At 35.6% G+C, this 22522-nt stretch overlaps 1 protein-coding gene across 6 annotated transcripts in view; it reads left to right on the forward strand.

Moving 5' to 3' along the window:
- Positions 1 to 22522, forward strand: part of MAP2K5 (mitogen-activated protein kinase kinase 5) — a 254317-nt gene that overhangs the window by 68257 nt on the left and 163538 nt on the right. For all 6 annotated transcript variants that reach the window (XM_076004507.1, XM_076004508.1, XM_076004506.1 and 3 more), the window contains one exon: positions 13563 to 13602. In XM_076004507.1, coding sequence (XP_075860622.1) covers positions 13563 to 13602 — 40 coding nt within the window. The remainder of the gene's footprint in view (positions 1 to 13562; positions 13603 to 22522) is intronic.

Consider the following 22522-nt stretch of genomic DNA (forward strand, 5'->3'; position numbering starts at 1 on the left):
TATTTACAGAGGCCTCTACTGTTGTTCTGAGATGGGACAATTCCCCAATCATCTTTTACTTTTAATTTTTTAGGCTTCAGTATACCAATCAATAGGTGATTGAAACTGATTAAAACTTATCCAACCAGCTGCCTATGGCAGTTTAATTAGAAGCTGGATGATTCTTAAATTAAAGTTGTCTTATTTTCATTGCATAGCCATCTTCCAGAAGAGTAAAGGACTAATAGTGCTGAAAACTTAAGTTTGGCTTTGTTAAGATACCTCACAAATGTTAAATCACTCAATAGCTATTCCTAAAATAATTAAAAATGTATTCAGAGGCTTTGCATTTATGGAGATTAGAAGTAATAATAAGTTTACTTGCCAACCAAGGACTTTTTTTTTTTCTTTCAGGCATAGGGATAACCTATCATATAATGATATATGTGAAAGTCCAGCTGTTTGTGTTATGTGTCTTATTTCATAAGCAAGATTAATGCTTGAGCTTATTTTTTAAACACTGTGGTACAGGATGAAACTAGCCATCATGATATCCTGTGCATTCCCCCCACCGCCGCCCCAGGAAAACAGCTTTGAATTTATGTGTTTTATTCTGTTTTGAGGTCTTGATTAAAATAAATCTCCATCAAATGAAAACAGATATTTTCATTTAAGTCCATATTGTGGGCAAGATTAGAAGAGAGATTTTTTTCCTTCTCCTTCATCCCCTGGGAAGCTTCCCTATACTCATTTTATCTAGTATGGGACAATTTTTTGAGTTTTTAATGGAAATGGGTTAATATTTCTGTCAGAAGGGACATATTACATCTGGTATTACACGGAAGAAGGGAATAAATGGCTCACTTTTCAGAGGTGCATTTACTCTTTGACCCACTAGGGTACTATTTAGTGTTCTAGAAGAGGTAATTTAGTAAATTATACCCCAGTGGCCTGAAAAAGTTGATGCAACTCTGAAAAGTGAGTCATTCAATTGATTTTCCCTATAGCTTTTGAAAAATCAGCACTGGTTGTATCCAGAGAACCTTGAAGACAACTGAAATTAGAGGATCTAGAAGTAACTAGTTTATGTTCACATAAAGTTTATTGGGACATGTACTCGATTTGACTTCAGAGGACCCAAATACACTTCCTACTCCAATGTTTATCAGATAGGAATCTTGAAGCAGTCATTAATCTCACCAAGGCTTGGTTTCCTTATCTATAAAATGGGGATAATAATAGTACCTACCTCACAAATTTTTGTGCAAATCAAATAGCTTCCTTGTGTGAAAAATGTCTTATAAAGTACAATAGAATATTAATTATTAGTTGAAGAAGGTTTTCTTAAGTAGTCATTTTTTTTGTATCTGATTTTGGAAAGTGATTTATTGTTAGTTTTCTAGGAAACTATGAGCAGAGATTACATGGTAATCAAGCCATATCAGGAGAGAGTTTCCTAGCTCGTTAATCCTCACAATATTTTCTCCACATGTATTGCCTAACTACTCCATTTCTGTCTTTCATTCTCATCATTAGGCTTTACATCTCTTGCCTCTCTGTTTTGCCCATCACATTCTTTTAGAACATTTGATCCAAGAGATCGCTATGACTTTAGCTTCCTTGATCTCAAAGATATTTAGGCCATATATTAAAAGACATTACTCTAGTTGATGTGAGGAGACCACATCAGTTTACGGAAGAAATATGGAGGCAGTGATGATCACACTAACTCTGAGGCAAATGTGGGAGTAAAAATGGGTATGTAGCCACAATAAATAGAAAAAAGAAGAAATGATAAAATGTAGAGTTGCAGTAGCTTTTCTTTGATTAAAACTCTTTCTAACCTAGCCAAGTTCCCCATATCATAAATTAAGTTGATTTATGAGCCCTGTGTACAATCCTTATCTTGAAATTAATCTGTGACCTAATAACATGTTTGATTTGACACTTAAACAGGTTTTTAACCACAGATTATTTTGCAATCAGTAGTCAAGCATCTGTAATGGGTTTTTAGGCAGAAGGAAGGTTGGCATAGACCACTATTTGAACTGGTACAGTTTACATAAAAGCTTCTTTTTACAACTGCTGTTTACTTTGGATTTCCTATTTTAACAGCTAGAGCCTGGCTGTGTTTATCTATTATGGAAGGCAACAACTGTCAGTGTTGATTTCCCCGAACCTATCTGAATGTTTTCTGTGGATGGCTATTTTAGTATGCGACAGTACTCAAAATTCCAAAGCTTGACTGTTAGTCCTAAACATATTAGTAAAATCCATTCCCAAGAAAACCTAACAAGTGAATAAATCTCTAAAAATACCAAGAAATAAAACAGATTTTTTGTTAGTTGTTAGATTTTTTGCTAGTTTGCATTTGATTACTGAAAACATGTCATTGCATTAAAAGATGACACTCAGAAGGGTTTTAAAATTAATCTCACAAGATAGCAAAAGATTTTGTTTTGTTTCTGTATTTGTATATTCATGTGCATTTACATGCTTGACTTTTATATGGCCAAGAAATATTCTGCTTATTTTGTATTGGCTTCAGAATTATTCAGCCTTATAATTTTTTGGAATAATGTATTACAGTCAACTCTTAGGTTCCTTGTTTTTTGTAGGGAACTCAGTCTCATATGGGTATCTCCTCATAGTGGTGCCTTTAGCCCTCTTGATTTCTACCATCTCCTTTCTTTTTGTTTTAGTTTTCTTTTATGCCAACACTATAAAATCTTTGAAATGGAAAAACTTCTAAGTTGAAGAAAGACTTCTATCTTGTTATTATAAATTTACATAAAAGCAGAGTTAGATAAATAAAAGTCATTTAAAGAGTGAGGAAACACCATCTTTGAATATGGAAACTGATGGTCCTATATCCTATTGGCTTTAACAAATACCATATTTTTATTTCTTATTTTTTAAATTTTTTATAGAGACCGTGTCTTACTATTGCCCAGGCTGGTCTTGAACTCCGGCTCAAGTGATCCTCCTGCCTCAGCCTCCCAAAGTGCTAGGTTTACAGCATGAGCCATCATGCTTGGCCAAATACCATATCTTTTTGATAAGGAATAGATTTAATAATTGAGTCTGAGTGTGGCCAACACTTAACTTTCTGTGCTAATGAGAATTGAGAATTACATTTTAGTCAATGGAAATCCCAAACTTTTTGTCACAATGAATCAGATTGCAGAGAGCTTTCTTTTACAGAGTCTTTTTTGCCTCTAGTAGGCATCCAGGAGTCCTAGGGCATTCAAAGAACAGAGTCAGAGAACCCAGGATATCCCACAAGCTGTGAAATCTTTGTATGAAAAACAAAGAACTGGCTGGGGATTATCGTTTGAGCTCAGGAATCTGAGACAAACCTTAACAAGAGCGAGACCCCACTTCTACCAAAAATAGAAAAAATTAGCCGAGCATGGTGGTACATGCCTGTAGTCCCAGCTACAGGCTACAGGCTGAGGCAGAAGAATTGCTTGGGCCCAGGAGTTTGAGGTTGCTGTGAGCTAGGTTGACGCCAGGGCACTCTAGCCCGGGCAACAGTGAGATTCTGTCTCAAAAAAAAAAAAAAAAAGAACTGATTTTATTATTTTGGAAAGCCGTTACTATTTCTGCAGTGAGTTACTAACAAATGCTTTTGTTTGTAAATTTTATTTATTTTAAAATAGCTTTTGATCATCTTTCTTGTCTTCTACTAAGACTATCTACTATCTTCTACTAAGATATTTTCTCCACATGTATTGCCTAACTACTCCATTTCTGTCTTTCATTCTCCTCATTAGGCTTTATATCTCTTGCCTCTGTTTTGCCCATTGCATTCTTTTAGAACATTTGATCCAAGAGATCTCTAAGACTTTAGCTTCCTTGATCTCAAAGATATTTAGGCCATATATTAAAAGACATTACTCTAGTTGATGTGGGGAGACCTCATCAGCTTACAGAAGAAATATGGAGGCAGTGATGATCACACTAACTCTGAGGCAAATGTGGGAGTAAAAATGAGTATATAGCCACAATAAATAGAAAAAAGAAGAAATGATAAAATGTAGAGTTGCAGTAGCTTTTCTTTGATTTCTAATCAAAGAAAAGCTACTGTCCTCTAAGACTCCGGTCCCCAACCTGACATTAGTATGTTGGCTGAAATGAGAATGAGGCAAGAGGAAGCTTTGGCCTGTTAAGAACCTGGCCCCACAGCAGGAGGTGAGCAGTGGCCAGTGAGCAAAGCTTCATCTGTTTTTATAGCCGCTTGTCATCATTGGCATTACTGCCTGAGCTCTGCCTCCTGTCAGATCAACAGTGGCATTAGCTTCTCATTGGAGCACGGACCCTACTGTAAGCTGTGTGGGAGGGATCTAGGTTGTGCGCTCCTTATGAGAATCTAATCCTGATGATCTGAGATGGAGCTGAGGAGGCGATGCTAGCGCTGGAGAGCAGCTGCAAGTACAGATTATCATCAGCAGAGGAGTTTGACTGCACAATAAATGTTATGCACTTGAATCATCTCCAAACCATCCCTCCTAACCACTCCCCCACCTTGTGGAAAAATTGTCTTCCCTAAAACCGGTGCCAAAAGGTTGGGGACTGCTGCTGTAAGACCCAGGGAGCAAAATAAACATCACTTTCTTTTCTGCTTGCCTAGAATAAGACCATCCCTTTCTTATTACTGGCTATTTTAAGCCAAATCCTAACTATTGCTTTCGCTATTTTAGTGACTGGGATTCTTTCTTAGGTTCGATCATTGGAAAAACTTTTCAACAATTGATAACACTCTATAAATAATTTACAGAGTAATTGCATCCCTCTTTTCACTAACGTTCTTTGAAGTATGTTATATGAGAAGTTGAACTTAAGTCAGTGGCATTTAGTTCACATAGTTTAGGAAATAAATGGCCTGCATCCTTCATAGAATGGTGACAAAACTGTCATTTTAGTGTTCCTCTTTTGCCATTGTGATAAGTTATTATGCATGCAATTACTCCTGAAGTATTTTCTCTAAGAGGCAAAAAAAAAAAGCGGGGATGGGGGGAGGATGTTTCTATATTCATTTTGATGACTATTTTGCCAATAAATTGACATTTATAACATATTGTCAGTTGTGCTGAAATCTTAAATATTTTTAGTCAGATCATAGGTCAGCTCCCCCGATTCTTTAATTATATCCTACCTTACAATCAGTAGAGAAGCACATATACTCCCTATTATAAATCTCTCTGTTCATAATTTAAAATAATTTGGAATATGTTTAGAAATTAATATACAAAATAGTGCTCTAGAAAGTAGATGCCTGATTTAATTGTATGAGATCATACAATCTTTATCAGAAAATATATGATCAGCTCTAGGTTATTTATTTTGTAAGCAGGAGTCATCTGGGACGATTCATATTTTTTGAGTTTTCCTAGAATTTGAAATTCTAAGCATAAATAATTTCAGTAAACATTGTAAAATACAGATGCAATTGATCTTATACATGACATAAATTTGTATGGGAGTCCATATGTTGGATTGTGAACACAGGTTGTTTCTCCCTTATGTCCTATGTGGACTTTTTAACATTTTGTTTTCAAATTTTTATTTTCCTTACATTTAAAGATTCTTACAGAAATCCAGTTTATTCTTCATACTGATACATCTTTTAATAAATTTCTATTAAGATTTAGATGAAAATGAGCACATCTCTCACCATATATATATTAGTACTAGACCCACCTTTAAAATTTCAAAGAGCAGATAATAGAATCAGTTGCATTTGTCACCAGGTATTGCTTTTGAGATCAGGCATATGTTTTTTGAACACCTGCTTTGTGCAAGGTACTTCCCTTGGCAGCGGGGGAGGTATGACATTGACTTTTATGGCCTTAGAGACACCATTCTCTGGTGGTGGTACAGACTGTAAGCTATAGTTAGCTTACAGTCTATACCTTCTTATTTATTGTTTTCTTCTCATCTTTCTGACTTCTGAATTTGGAGAGCCTCAGTTCTAGTCCTCATACGTCTTCTCTGTTTAATTCACTTCCTAAGTGAGTTTGTGTAGTTCCGTGGCTTTACGTGCAGTCATCTATATGCTGAGGAAGCCCAAATGTGTATCTCCAGACCTAGCCTCTGTCCTGAACTTTAGACTCTTGTCTATTTACCAGTTGGATGTCTTTTAGGTATTTCAAAATTATCTAAAATGGAATTCTTGATTTCCTCTGAAACCTGGTCCTTCTGCTTTTCCCATCTCAGCAAATGGCTTATCTGATTATTATCAGTCAGCCCCTATTAGAAAGTAAGCTTCATGAGAGCAGGGACTTTTCCTAGTTTGTTCTCTGCTGTATCCACACTGTCCAGCATACTGCCTGACAATCAGGGCATGCATTAAGTGTTTATTAAATATATAAATTAAGTATCTAAACTAAGAGGAGAGTGTATCATACACTGTGGTGGAGGTTAGGGATATGGTCATGAACAAAATGGACCTTGACCCTACCCTTGGAAGCTACAATAATGTAGAAGATAGAGACCCTATTTTAGGAATTTATGATATAGTTAGGTAATTAGAGTTTGCAATATAGTTAAATAAAATATATACCAGTAAATTTAAATAACTATTAAAGAGAAATAATAATTTATAATAGGAACATGTGAAGGATCATAAGGCAATAGAGTTGATGCCAATGGATAAATGAAACCACAGGGTAGGAAATCTGGTAAAGTAGAATTTTCTTGCATTCTTTCCTAAATCCCACCTTCAACATTTATGATATCTGGAAGTAATCACATCTCAAACCAATACCTGTATGTACTCTCTCTATAGTGGAAAGAGCACAAAGGTTATATAGAGATGGACCCCGATTTGAATCCTGTATCTGTTCCTCATGAACTTTGTTACCCTGAGTCTGTTTCTTTTATCATCTATAAAATGTGACTTAAGATACATATGTCATAGGGAAGTTAAATTAATTCTGTAGAGACCCTTAGGTAATGTTAGTGCCCCCCGTTTTTTCCCTTTACCTTTCTCCCGTCTCCTGACTACTCAATTTATTTATTAACTAATAAATATTTGTGTATTTACTGTGTGCCAAATATTGTGCTAGGTGTTGTGTACACATTGTTAAATGAGGTAGGTATGGTCTCTGCCCTCATGGAGCTTAAAAGTACAGGGTATATAGTCTAAGGCTGACTAGGTAAAGCTCCCCTGTTTGTGTTGGTGAATATGGCTACAGTACTCCTATCATCTTAGCCTGATATTTTAGATTCATCTTTCTGTTCCCTATGTTTCATAAATTCTCTCTGATCAAAGGAAGTCTTTCGCATCTGTTTCCCCTTTCTCGTGTGTGCTGTTACTACCCAGGTTATGTTGTCACCACCTTTTGCCTTGACTACTATAACAAGCTTTCTAAGTGCTCTTGCTCCATCTTCCTTTCCAGTAGTAGAGTGGTAATCTACAGCCAGAGTAATGGATTTAAAGTTAAGGTCTGATCATATCACAATCCTGTCTAAAAACCTTCAATGACTTTGTATTGGCCAGCAAATTGGGTACAGCAAACTTTCAGTATCAGTAATGAAAGACAATGGAATAGGATTCTCAAAAGTTTGAGAAAAAAATAATTGTCCCAATTAAACTGTCATTCTAGACTGAGTGTGAAGTAAATGAACAAGAACAAGGTGGTAGAAATAAATCTAAATATATCAGAAATTACAATAAATATTAGTGGACTAATATTGCCAGTTAATAGGTTACTTAGATTCAATTTTTAAAAATATAGCTATGTGTTCTTTCAGACTCTTTAAGGAGAAATTCCTAAAACACAAAGACACAGCAAAGTTGAAAGGAAAAGGACGGGAAAAAGATACTTGGCAAAAACCAATCAAAGGAAAACTATTGTGGTTATATTAATATAAGACAAAATAGATTTTAAGGCAGAAAGTATTATTGGGGAAATGTAATGGAAATAAAAATATTTACAACTGAACAATAAAGAAATACCATCTTTGAAAACTTAGGAGATACATCAAAGTCATACTTAAAGGTTAGTTTTATATACCTTCATTAGAAAAGAATAACTAGTTATTAATGGGCTTGGCATGTAACCCAAGAAATTAAAAAGTAGGACAGGGAGTAAACCCAGAGAATGTGGAAGGAAAGACATACTAAGGAACAAAAGTTAATGAGATAAAAATTAAAGAAACAATTCAACAAAACCAGAAGCTGGTTCCTTGGGAAAATTTATCAAATAGAGAGGAGACACAAATAACAAAATCAGGAATAAAAATGGGAATATAATTCTAGACAGAGCAGAGATTTTAAAAATTAGAGGATAGAATGAGTAATTTTATGACAATAAATTTAATTTGAAAACAGACAAAATGGACAATTTCCTATAAAAACTTAATGAAACTCTCTTAAGAAAAAAAACCACAAAATAAACCTATAGCAATTAAGAAAATATATTCATTCAAATATTTAACAAATATTTATAAAATGTTCCCAACATAGTTTTAGCACTTGAGATAATAGCGGTGAACAGAAAACCAAAAGTCTGTGTTTTTATGGAAGTTTCTTTCTTGTGGTGGGAGACATAATAAATTAACAAACTGTATAGGATGTTGATAATTCTATGAAGAATAAAGAAAGTGAAGGGAGAGTGGGCTGTTTTATGTAGGAAAGTCAAGAAAGTTATATTGGACCTGAAAAAAGTGATGGAGCAAGCCAAGTGGATATCAGAGAAAATGGTCCAGGTGTCAAGAATAGTTGGAAAGGCCCAGAGGCAGCAGCATGTTTGGAGGAGCAAAACGAGTATTGTGGATAAAGGAGATTGGCAGAAACAGAAATCATTGAGGTAACCAGGGGCCAGATCATGAAATCCTTGTAAAGAGTTTTGATTCAGGTTAGAAATTTACCTATGAAATGGGGGATTATAATAGCTTCTCATAAGATTATAGAATTAATTAAATGTATATGGAATTTTTAAAAATAAAACACTATCTAAGTGATAGATCTTTTTCAAGCCAGAAATATTTACTATTTGTCAAACATTTATTAAGTATGGAGCACCTACCATGGGCCAGTTCATTGCTAAGCATAAAGAATACAAAGTTGATTAAGACATGGCAGTGTTCACTGCTCAGTATGGGAGAGGCACATAAATAGGTTTTTGCAGTGAGCTAAGAGCAATAATAGAGCAACTAAAATTTGAAGAGTTGGACAGGTGTCAAAATATTACTTTATAGCATTTTTAAGGATGTATATTAAAGGAAGGTATGTAGGTATTTTTAGGGTAGCTTATATTTTCCTATTTATTAACTCAAGGAGAATGAAAAATTGGCCTCTCATTTAGCAACAGTGATAATCAAATGGTGTTTCTACTGAGATGCACACCTAAATGGAGCACTCATCATACCTATAGTAGGCTAGAAATAAACCTGATAAGAAATCTAAAATTTGAATCATAGCATATCGATATTTCAGATGACTCTAATTTTTTGTCTTTAGAGTTGGTTCAACATGAAGTAGTATTACTTAAGTTTTTTAATGATAAAAGATATATTGTGAGCTTTTGCCAGTTTGTTGTTATTAAAGCTTTGTTAGAGGCTCATTTGTAGAGCACATAGCTTGACCCTTAGAGGATATATTCTTGCTCTTTCAGTCCATTTTAGCAGGTTTTACTCTTAAAATACTCAGCTACTCTGAACACTTAGCTTCCTAACATTTAATGCATGTTTACTGAGTGCCAGTTTATTTCCTCAGTATTATCTCTTTGGATCTTTACTACTTTATAAGGTAGACACTGCTTTCCCTATTCCAGGCTTGAGACAACTGAGACATAGTGAGGTTTACTAACAGGTTCACATGGCTAAGAAGTGGCAGAGCTCGGATCAGAGCCCAGGCAGTGACTTAAGAGCCTATGCCCTTTGCTCTTCTGCCTCTCAAGGATAGATTGGCAATGATTACAAAGTGCTTCCTAGCCTGGAGAGATTCAGATGTAATGGTCCTTACTTAGGCTGATTGAAATAGGTCATACCTTTGTTAAGTTTTGAATTATGGGTTTCCCTGCCCTAGAATGTAGTTAAGAAAAATTAAATCACATGTTTCCTTTAGGCCCTAAAATATGTATATTCTGCTGTAGTTCCAGTCTTGGCTTTGCCACTGACTGTGTGAGCTTGGACAAGTTATTTAACCTGGCTTTTGGGTGTTTCTGCTGTAAAAGAAAAGTATTAGACTGGATAATTTTCTTTATTTCCTACTAGCTCAGTAAATTCTCTGATTCTGTACTCTTACCAATATTAAAGGTTGGTACCAACTTCTTTGTCCATTCATCTAGATACAGGGATCCTCAAACTACAGCCTGCGGGCCACATGCGGCTTGCCGAGGACATTTATCTGGCCAGTTGGGTGTTTTTGCCACCACTGCCTGTCCTGCTTAGCAGCCGACCGGGGCCCACGGTGCACATGTGTGGAATGTGCGCCGCACTCTCCAATGGCCCTCCAACGGTCTGAGGGACAGTGAACTGGCCCTCTGTTTAAAAAGTTTGAGGATCCCTGATTCTAGAACCTATTGTTCCAAATGAAAAAAGAAAGTAAGAAAGTATGGATAGTAAATATTCTGTTGTGCTGGGCTCTTTGTTATTTTAAATGTCCAAAAAATTTATGTTAGGCTACTAGCTTTTGCCATCCTAAAGTGTATAATGTCGTATGCTTAATTTTAAGGGCTGGGGCTATTCCCAGAAGGCCTGTTCTGGCCACAAACAAAATGGAACACTCAAGTACTAAACACTAAAAATATCTCATAAAAATGCTTCCTCTATGCTCATTGGAACAGGTAATTACTGTGGCAACAGCAAACTAATTTGAAGTGTTAGCTGTTAATTAAAACATTGCAGAGGTGTATAGTTGTCTTTTGGTGTAACCAGAGCCTCCATTCAAACTTCATTAATCACTTTACAATTAATGTGTGGAGGAAGGTCAAGACAATTGAGATGCAGTATCTGTTGAAAGTAAACAAGTTCCTTTTCTCCAGGTAGAATGCCATTTGCAAAGTTAAGGGACACACTCGACTCATGCCTGGCATTGCTTTTGTCATCCGCTTCTCCTTGATGATTAAATGTTAAACTGGTGCTGTCATTGTACTGTAAACCAAACCACATAGCATCTTCATTGCTAGAAATTGAACCCAAACTTCCACGGATGAATTGGCGTGCATCATAATTAAATTATCAAGCCTCCCCGTTTAATTCACTTGGAAATAGGAGACTTTTCTTTTGGATAAGAGATCGACTTTCTTGACAAGCTAATTACGTTGCCAAACTGTCCAGTATGGTATGTATGTTAGACTGTCTGCTAATCATTTTCTTATTGCTGCTGCTGGTCTCAAAAGTCCAGGTGTTGCTTGTTCAAAGTAATAACACTAATCTTTTTACAACTTTTGAATCCTGTGTATGCATTCAACTATTTGTCTTCCTATTTCAGTCCTTGGTTAGTGATTCTAACATACAGTATTTTAAAAAGTTGAAATTTAAATATCCGTGACGTAGAAGAGAGAAAATAATGTATCATCATTAACCTTATGTATTTTGTTACCTATATTTACATATAATAAGGTTACTAAATTCCTTCAAATCACATTTCACATTAGCTTAGTCCAACAACTTCTCTGCCAGGCAGTAGGTAAGTACAGTGTAAGTTTTTATAAATCAGCTTATTATATGAGTTTAGATAGATCATGAATCAAATTAACCTGAAATTTAGCTTTGCATTTTAAAAGGGTGATGTTAAAATAGATAGTAAAGTAAGTGGCAGTATGTTCTAAAACCAATATAATATGAGGGTTCTATTCATAAAATGTGTATCACTTTATATTATACAAAAAGTATAAAAAATTTTTTTAGTTGGTTAAAGTTTTATAAGTAATAGGTACTAGGGAGATTGTTGTTTAGACAAAGTCTTTAGATACTTTCACAGGTTAAAGAATTCTTTGGTAAAGTGAACAGTTGTCACCTAATTTTTATGACCTTACCTTTCCTTTAAATGAGATACACCTGAATTTCTGTCCAATTAATTAATATAATAAAAACTAACTTTGTATACATTCCATAATTGGATTGACCTTTGTCCGTTCAAGTAGTAAAAGCTGAATGAATAATTTCTTACACCACACATATATTTGGCTAAATACATACATATACTGCATGCATGTGTTTTCCTAGTCTTGCCTGAATTTGTAACATTTTACATGTGGAAATATTACAAATACCTATAGACTCTTAATAAATAAACCATTTCCATAAGTCAATAACTTTCGAAACATTTGTCAGTGATGGCTCAACTCTGTAAATTTACTAAAAATTATTGAATTGTACCCTTAAAACAAGTGGATTTTTATCATATGTAAATTATATCTCTGTAAAGTTGTTAAAATTTGTCAGAGCAAACAAGGAAACATTTTTGCCAAAACAGCAGAACATGATGTTTCTATTTCAGTTATGGTGGAGTATATAAGTTTTGTTTATTTTTAAGAAGTGAGCAGTTTCAGGGCCTGTAAAATATATTTTGCAACTGGGCAGGTGAGGATGGGGGAATCCTAAGGCATTAACTTCTATCCCCCCACATTTTCCCTACCCCATTCACATCTTAACCCTACCCAGGTCAGAAGAAGAGCAATCTGATCTTGGCTAATGTATAAATTCCTCTGCAGAGCAAGATTTTAGTTCTTCCAAACTAATTTCCTTTATTATACTTTTATGGTCTTGCAGTAACAATACTTTGTTTATTTTATGTGGTTTGTTTTGAAGTTTTTATATAATATAAGGCAGATTATTCTTAGATTATGTTCAGAATATCTAGTCTGTGTAAAGGCCACGTTTTATTTAAGCATGAAAGGTCTTGATGAAAAGTAATAGTACTTTATTTATATAAACCTTGTTCTCTTACTTTTTCATAAATGAACATATTTATATTTCTTGATTTAAGTTATAGTTATTTCAGTATATCTGATACTTTGAGCTTGCCTCCTTTTCTTTAGGAAAAGTTGAACCACATGCTTGAGCCTTTTTAACTCTGTGATTTCTTGTATGAAATTTATATCATAAGCCATAGCTAATTCTATGTGTTTTGAGATTCTTTTGTTGAAATGTAGTGATATGTATTATCTGCATATGTACTTGAAAGGAATACAAGCAAAACCTTAGCATTTTTTGTGGCTCTGTACAGTGCTTAGCATAGGGTGACAGAGGACCCACACACACAGTGACAGTCATAAGGAATTTGGAGCCAAAAGACCTGGATTTGAAGTCTCATTCCACCACTGCTCACTTTGTGCCAGTGGGCAAACTTCTTAACTTCTCTATGCTTCAGAGTTCTCATCTATAAAAGGAGGGTAATAGTGTATTGTCATTGCCTCAGAGGGTTATTTTAAGACAACGTATAATGAATCCCTTTGTAAACCATTAAGCTCCATAGAAATATAAATAACTAATGTTATTAGTGTTCTTTGAAAGTACCATGTATCCCATTGCCGCAGAGATGTTTGGATTTACATTTATGTCCTTAACCATTTTATAGATTGTTTAGTGATCTTGAGTAATTTTGTTATTTTTTTTTCTTTCCATAGAGCATATCATGTCCCAAGTGGGAAAATATTAGCTGTAAAGGTAAGCACTGGATACATTTTATGAAATTCTTGATGCTCACCACTTTCCTTTCCTCTGTTAGCTTGAGTCACAGGTATTGTCAAAGAGGAGATGAAATGCTTTAAGGTTTGGATGGTAGGTAGGGGAAGCTGTGGCCCTGGATGACATTCAGATACCTGAAAATATTTTAAGGATGCCTTAAAATGGTCATTTGTAAGGTCCTGACATTGTAATTCTTCTCACCAAGAAGAGAACACTTCTTTTTGTGTTTTCTGCTAAGTGACATCACTGTCTTCCTAGTCATGCAGCTCAAAACCTTTGTATTCGTGCATTTCTTTTCCTCCTTTATATGCCACATCCTGTAAATTGCCATATCTTGTTACAAATTTTTTCTGAAATGTATCCATTTGTCTCTTTCTATTCTCATCCCCCTGGCTGTGGCCTTGGATCAAGCTCACATTACCCACAGCTGGACTTTTGAAATAATTTCCTCACTGTACTTTTAGTCTTTTTCTTTTCTCATGTACCTTTTGAGAAGTTGAATCACATCTGACCATGTATCTGTCTTGCCCACCCCCATGCTCAGTTGTGCACAACATAAAGCCCAAGATGTTTGTGGGACTTCTGACTCCTTATGGTGTCCTGAAATATCCAAGCAGCACGCCTACCAATAAAGTCATGCTACACGTAACTCAGGGATGTTCTAGACTGTTGCCTAAGGTGCTCTTTACTTGGTCCGATCCTGTTCGTAATCCATATCCCATCTCTGCCAAACTGTAAGATCTCAGTCCTGCCATGCCACTTCATATTTAATCTCTGCCACTGGCTGCTGGTGCTTGATCTTCCCTTCATCTTTAATCTCAGATTTCCCTCATGCACTTTATCTTGGATTGCACCTCTGACTGGACCCTTCACTACCTCCATTCCTAACCCCACAGAAACACTAGGCTTAGCTAACAAACTGGTCATGCCTGCTTTGCTCCTTACCCTCCCCACAAATTGGTCGGTCCCTCCACATTTTGGCTCCCACCTGCCATTACAGACATGCCCTCTGCTTTGCCAGTCTGCTATACCCTTCATCTTCAGTCTCTGGGACTTTAGTAATGAAAGCTTTTATTTTTTGAGTGACTACTATATGCCAGGTATTATGCCAAGTGTTATATAACTGTTGTCTTTAATCCTTAAAACTACAAAGTAAGCATATCTATTTTAAATTTGAAGAAACTGAGACTCAGAAAGCTGTATTGTCCAAATTCACACTGTTGGAAAAGGCAGAGCCAGGATTTCAAATGAAGTGCGTGTAACTCCAAAGCTCATGTCCTCTATTACACCATGCAGCCTTTGTACTGCTACTGCTTATCTCTCTGATTTCCATCTATCTTTTCATCTCCAGCAGAAGGCTCATCTCCAAGATACCTTCTTAGCTATTCACAGTGATGAATTTATTCTTTTTCCATAGCATATATTTTCTGATAGCATTTTCTGATAGCATGATTTTCCATAGCATCCTTTTTCTGATCTAGGAAATGAAGAATAACAACAATGAAATTACAATTGTTTACACTTTTAGTAAGGTTAGAGAAAAACTAAGGCTCAGATCTTCTGGTTGCTAGTACAATCCAGAGTTCTTCCATATCACACCTAATACAGCACCTAGAATGTGTTATGTGGCATTATCAAGTCTAGTTTTTATAATTTAAATAGCTTGTGATGAGGAGGTACAACAGAGCTCCTTTTGGGATGTTTTCTTTGACACTCTGACCAAACTAGTTCTTTAGAATTGTAGAACTGGAAGAGACCTTAGAGATCATCTGTTGTAGCCCCCACATTTTACAGAGAAGGAAACTGAGGTCCAGAGAGTTTGTAAGGTAGGCACTGTAGAGGCAAGACTCCATCCCAATCTTTCTCTGAGCATACAAAGTGCAGTTCTGTTAACAACCTTACATTCAACCTTAGCATTCACAGAGTGCAGCTCTATTGTACCACCTTGGTGCTTACTGAATGTAGCTCTGTTTTATCATCTTGGTGCTCACCAAGTGCAGGCCTTTTGTACCATCTGAGCATATTGTTGTCTTTTCTATACCTCCTGACTTCCCTTTTCAGTAAGAGAATACCTCCACCAACTTGAGCACTATTTTCCTATATATTGAGTTACTTGTTTGTTCCTTTGATGTGAAAAATTTTAGATTGTTGCTGATGATATATTTATTTAAAGACAGTCAACTCTTGGTTATTTATTCTAAGAGAGGAGCATGCTGATATAGATCATCCAAAAAGCCATCATTAGGCCGGGCGCGGTGGCTCACGCCTGTAATCCTAGCTCTCTGGGAGGCTGAGGCGGGCGGATTGCTCAAGGTCAGGAGTTCGAAACCAGCCTGAGCAAGAGCGAGAACCCCGTCTCTACTATAAATAGAAAGAAACTAATTGGCCAACTAATATATATATAGAAAAAAAAAAAAGCCATCATTATTTGGCCTTGCAACTATAATTATTAATTTTTCATAATTTCATATATTTTGAATTATGTTTAATATAGGCTAATATTAAATTCTTATGCTTGAGTACCTAGTTGGGTATAGCAAGGGGCTAACAACTATTTCTGGAAAGGGTTAAAGGCAATTTTAAAGAAAGGACATATTTATAAAATAGCTATTAAAGTAGAGACTTTGGCAAATGAAAATAGTTGGGGTTTACAAATATACTGATTATTAGGTGACATTAAACTGGGCTTTAAAGCAAGGATTGTCTTATATCCTTAGAGTCTGTAAAATCACATATTAGATGCTTAAACTAAGATAAATAAGATAATAGGTATGATTATTGTGATTAAACTTTTTGTTTAGCCCTGAGCTTCTTGATAGCCTAGGCAAAAACTGTGTAGCTTATATAACAGTTATAATCTAAGAAAAAGAAATGTACTATTTCTTCAAAACAGGCAGAATTTTTCATTAATTTTTAGAAGTGTGTCATTTCGTTTCCAAATATTTGGGGATTTTTGAGATATCTTTGTGTTAATGATTTCTAATTTAATTCTGTTGTGGTCAGAGGACACACTTTGTATAATTGGAATTGTTTTAAATTTATTGACACTTACTTTATGGCCCAGAATATGCTCTATCTTGGTAAATGTTTCCTCAGCACATGAAAAGACTGTATAGTCCATTGTGTAGGGTATTGTATAAATGTCAGTTAGATCAAGATTGCTTATAGTATTCTTCAGATCTTCTGTATCTTTACTGATTTTTATCTACTTGTTCTGTCAATTATTGAAAGAGAGGTGTTAAAATCTCCAACAACAATTGTGGCTTACACTTCTATTATTTTTTACTTCATGGTTTTTGGAGATGTATTCTCTAAGTGTGTTTAGAGTTGTTATGTCCTCTTGATGAATTGACCCCTTTATCATTATGAAGTGATCCTCTTTATCTATGGTAATATTCCTTGCTCTGAGATTTATACTGTCTGATATTAATATAGACACTTCAGCTTTATTTTGACTAGTGTTAGCATGATACAGCCTTTCACTTTTAACCTATTTTGTATTTGAAATAGATTTCTTGTACACAGCATATAGTTGAGTCTTGCTTTTTATTTATTTTTTTTTTTGAGACAGAGTCTCGCTTTGTTGCCTAGGCTAGAGTGAGTGCCATGGCGTCAGCCTAGCTCACAGCAACCTCAAACTCCTGGGCTCAAGCGATCCTTCTGTCTCAGCCTCCCAAGTAGCTGGGACTACAGGCATGAGCCACCATGCCCGGCTAATTTTTTTTCTATATATATTAGTTGGCCAATTAGTTTCTTTCTATTTATAGTAGAGATGGGGTCTCGCTCTTGCTCAGGCTGGTTTTGAACTCCCGACCTCGAGCAATCCACCCGCCTCGGCCTCCCAGAGAGCTAGGATTACAGGCGTGAGCCACCGCGCCCGGCCAGTCTTGCTTTTTAATCTAATTTAATGATCTTTGCTTTTTAATTGAGGTGTTGAGACCATTTACATTTCAACTGATTATTGATATGGTTGAATTCAAATCTAGCGTTTTGCTGTTTATTTTCTGTTTGTTCTGCTTGTATGCTGTGCCCTTGTTTTTAGTGGTTGCTTTAGAGTTTATGTTATACATTTTTAATTTATCATAGTCTCCCTATGTAAATAATATTGTAGTAGTTAATCTATAGTCTAAGAACCTAACAATAGTATATTTTCAGTTCCCTCCTCTCAGTCTTTGTGTTATACATGTTACATCCTCATGTGTTATATACCCTAAAATGCATTATTACTATTTTTGCTTTAAATAGTTATTTATTGCTTTAGATAGTTATTTTTTGCTTTAGATAGTTATTTATCTTTTAAAGACATTTAAGTGGTAAGAAAAGTTGCATTTTATACTTATCCATGTATTTACCGATTACAGTGCTCTTCATTTGTTGTGTAATTCGAATTTCTATCTGGTATTATTTTCGTTCTGTCTGAAGAGCTTCTTTCTTTTTATATTTCATATAGTGCAGGTCTCTTGATAATGAATTCTTTCAGCTTTTGTAAATCTGAAAAGTGTATATTTCACTTCCATTTTGGAAGATATTTTAATTTTTGCTGAATATAGAATTCTAGGTTGACCCCTCCTTTCTTTCAGCATTTCACTGTCTTCTGCCTTGCATTCTTTCCAGAGAGAAGTTTACTGTCTTTTTCAATCTTTGCTCCTCTGTACATTAGAACTTGCTTCTTCTTGGGTTGCTTTCAAAATTTTTTCTTTATCGTTGGTCTTAAGCAGTTTAATTATGATGAGCTTTGATGTAATTTCCTTCGTGATTCATGTTTTGGGGGTTTGTTGAGATTCTTGAATCTGTAGGTTTTTTAGTTTTCATCTAATTTGGAAAAATTAGCCATTATTTTTTCAGGTATTCTCATCTTTGGGAACTTCAGCTGCAAAAGCATTAGATCATTTGAAGTTGTCTCACAGTAAAATGATGCTCGTTTTGTTGTTTGTTTTAGTTTTTTTTCCTATGTTTCATTTTGAATAGTTTCTATTTCTGTCTTTGAATTCACTGATCTTTTCTTCTGCATTTTCTAATTTATTAATCCTGTCCATTGTATTTCAGACACTGTCCTTTTTTATCCCTAGAAGTTTAGATGGCCTTTTTTGTATCTTCCATGTTTATACTTAGCATGGTCAATCTGTCCTCCACCTCCTTCAATGTGTGTGTGTGTGTGTGTGTGTGTATATATGTAGTTATGATAACTGAATTAATGCACTTATTTACTAACTATCATATATGTCATTTCTGGGTCAGTTTTGACTGATTCCTTCTCCTCATTTTGGGTTATATTTTTTGCCTTTTTCATACTTTATGATTTTTTTGTTGGTATTAGATGGAACCAGTCCAGTGGTTAGTCTAGAACAGGGGCGGGGGACCTGTGGCCTTAAGGCCACATTTGGCCTTCTAGGTCATTAAGTGTGGCCTTTTGACTGAATCCAAATTTTACAGAACAAATCCTTGTATTTTTATTAATACATTGTTCGTCTTTTATATTTTTATTTTATTTTTTAAATGAACATATTTTAAAAACCAAAGAATAAAATAAGTTTCAACAAAATAATCCTCCCAGATTGACCAGGACAATTAGAATGTTATTAAGCCCTAAGGGCCACGTTGATGGCTGCTATGCTTATGGTTTAGTTCTAACTTCCCTCTCCTGACTGGCGCCACTACTGCAGGGGGCTGATTGGTGAGAGTTTATGGGAGTTGAGTATGCCAGTCTGTTATCAGCTTTGGCAGCAGTGCTATGTTTCTGTTTGAAGTAGAATTTGTGAATAGTCACACAGCTCGCCAGTATTTTTAAATTTTGTCTGCTTAACAGCCCATCAGGTCAAAAGAAGACCAAGAGAATGCTGAAGGAAGAAAAGAGATTTTTAAAATGAGGATTGAGAATTGCAATGTTATCTTGTTTCTGCTAAAGATAAGATGATTGGCTTGCTTTGTGATACTGCAATATGAACATTAAAGAAATTCAGTGGTCATTAGTATTATAACACTCATAAGGACCACAAATATTTTAGAGAGGCATGAAAAATTATATTGCAGAAATTAAAAGATGATGTAGATGCTTCTCTATAAAGTGTCTTTTAAGACACTTCTTTCAAGCAGGAATAAGACCTGGAAATAATGCAACTGAAGCAACTTATAAAGTAGCTTATATACTCGGGGGAAAAAAGGGAAGCCATTCAGTGATATATAAATTGTGAAAGAATGCATTGTTGAAGTTGTGGGATGCTTAGACCCCGATAACATTTCAAACAACTGCCTGTTTTAAGGAGAACCATAACTGATCTGCAGCATGAATTAGCCTTCAACTTAACAGAACAACTTCATGCAATACTTCAAAAGGAAAATACATATTATTCAATCTGTTTGAATGAATTAACTGATACTACTGACTTGGTGCAGGTTTTATACTTCATTTGGGTCATAACAGAAGATTTTCTTTGCTATGAAGAGTTACTCGCTTTGGGAACTCTTGCAAACAGAACACAGGGAATAGATATCTTCAACAACTTTCAAAATAAATGTCTTGAAGTTGGACTTAATTTGGTAAATTTAGTGAGTATATGTACAGGGGGTGCACTTTCCATGACAGGAAAACATGAAGGGTTTATCGCACATGTGAAGTATTAACAGATCCAGATGCTCTCATTTCTTTTCATTGTATCAGCAAAAATCTCCATGCTAAAGCTATTTTAAGTGATACTTTACAGCAAGTTATAAGAATTGTTAACTGTATTCATGCAAATGCAACATGGCATTGTCAGTTTCATAACATGTTAAAGTTGAACCATGAGGTATACAGTGTGGATTTGCACATTCAATGTGGATTTGCCATATCATTCTAGAGTCCATTGGCATCACAGGGACATGTGTTAGCCAAAATTTTATCTCTGAGAGAACAGATAAATTTTATGAGGAACAGAACCAGCAATGTGAATTATTGAAAAATTTCTATAGGAATGCAGCATTTATGATATCATGTCAAATCAAAATGACTTGAATATTTCTTTGCAAGGTAAAACTAAGTCTGTTTATGATATGTGGTCAAAAGCCCAAGGATTTCAAACAAAGCTATCTTTATTCAAAACATTTCTTCTTAAAAAGGAAATTTTGGATGAATGTTTTCCCCGGTTAGCAAAGGTCATTGATGAGTAGGGTGATTTATGTGAATCATTTGAAGAATATACATCTGTTATAGACCTCTTAATTGGAGAATACAATGAAAAAAAGGTTCAGTGACTTTGAGAATCATGACATCACACTCAAATTAGCTTTTCAGCCTCACTTAGTTGATATCACCAAAAACACCTAAAGAACTACAGATGGAAATGATTTAGCTCTCAGTAGATGACATTTCAAAGTCATTGATGCTAAGAAAGACCCAATTAAAATATGGAAAAATGCAATAGAATACCCATACCTTTAACAACATGCCTGAAAAATGCTTCCATGCTTTTCAACCACTTTTTGCTGCAAATCTACGTTCTCCTACCAAACCCAAATCAAGACATCCTTTAGGTCATAAATGACGGATACCCATCTAAAGGATCAGCTGAAACTGCAGACCTCTCTGCTGCAACCAAATATTCAAATGCTTTCAAAAAGCAGACATAACAAAGTCATTAAAAGTTTACTTAACTTTGAAATTAACAAATAGTTTTCATTTTTTGGAATTACTACATACATAATAGATTTTTACAAAATAATGTACATTTTTAAGTATATCTGATTGAAGTTTCTTGAATGAGGCCTTATTTGATTACAGCTAAATTAATGTGGCCTTCCAACATGAAAAGGTTCCCCATCCTGGTCTAAAGTTAATTTTCCCTATGCAACTGAGGCAGTATTCTTCTGAATACTCTACTGGTGCCTTGGGAATTATAAGGTTTTCCATCCTGTCTGATGGGAACACAAACTCTTCCTGCCCAGTGTTGGTCTGGAGATTGTTAACTCTGGTCCCTTCTGGTATTTTGTTGTTGTTGTTGTTTTTCCAGGCCTTAGGTAATTTCCTAACATCCGTGTGTTGATTATTACTCAGCTGAAGACTATAAGCCCCTTCTGCAGATCTCTGGAGCTCTCAGGTCCTCTTCCAGCTCTCTGCCCTCTGGTCCTTTAGCTGCCTTGGCCTCCTCAGATTCCCAGTTCTTTCTTCTCACCTCAGGGAGTCAGTGGAGCTCTACTTGGGTTCCACTCCTTACACTGGGGCCTAGAAACTCTCCAGTCAGTAAGCTGGGGAGCCATGGGACTCATCTCATTTGTTTTCTATCTTTCACAATCACTGTCCTATTATGTCCAGTGCCTGGAAGCCCGTTGATTCCTTTCCTTTCCTTTCCTTTCCTTTCCTTTCCTTTCCTTTCCTTTCCTTTCCTTTCCTTTCCTTTCCTTTCCTTTCCTTTCCTTTCCTTTCCTTTCCCTTATCCCCTTATCCCCTTATCCCCTTATCCCCTTATCCCCTTATCCCCTTATCCCCTTATCCCCTTATCCCCTTATCCCCTTTCCTTTTCCCTTTCCCTTCCCTCTCTCCCTCTCTCTCTGTATTTTAGTACTTCTTCCTTTCTTGTCACCACTCTAATACAAATGCTTGTTTTGTCTCTTATCAGACATGTTGATCAGCTTTTGAACTATTCTGCCAGTAAATAGAACCACTTATTGATGATTTATACTGTGCTATGCACTTTATATACATTTTCCTCATTTAATACTCACAACAAGCTCTGGTTACTATTATTGATCCCCATTTTACAGATGCAGAAGCTGAGGCACAAAGAAGTTAAATAACTTGCTCAAGGTCCCATAACTAATAAATAGTGGAACCTGGATTTGGACCCAGGCAATCTTATCCTAAGTGCTCGTGACCCCATGCCATTGCTGGTCACTATTCCCAGATTTGCCTTCCCTAAACCATAAT

The sequence above is a fragment of the Microcebus murinus genome, chromosome 6, assembly GCF_040939455.1.
Source record: "Microcebus murinus isolate Inina chromosome 6, M.murinus_Inina_mat1.0, whole genome shotgun sequence".
NCBI lineage: Eukaryota > Metazoa > Chordata > Mammalia > Primates > Cheirogaleidae > Microcebus > Microcebus murinus.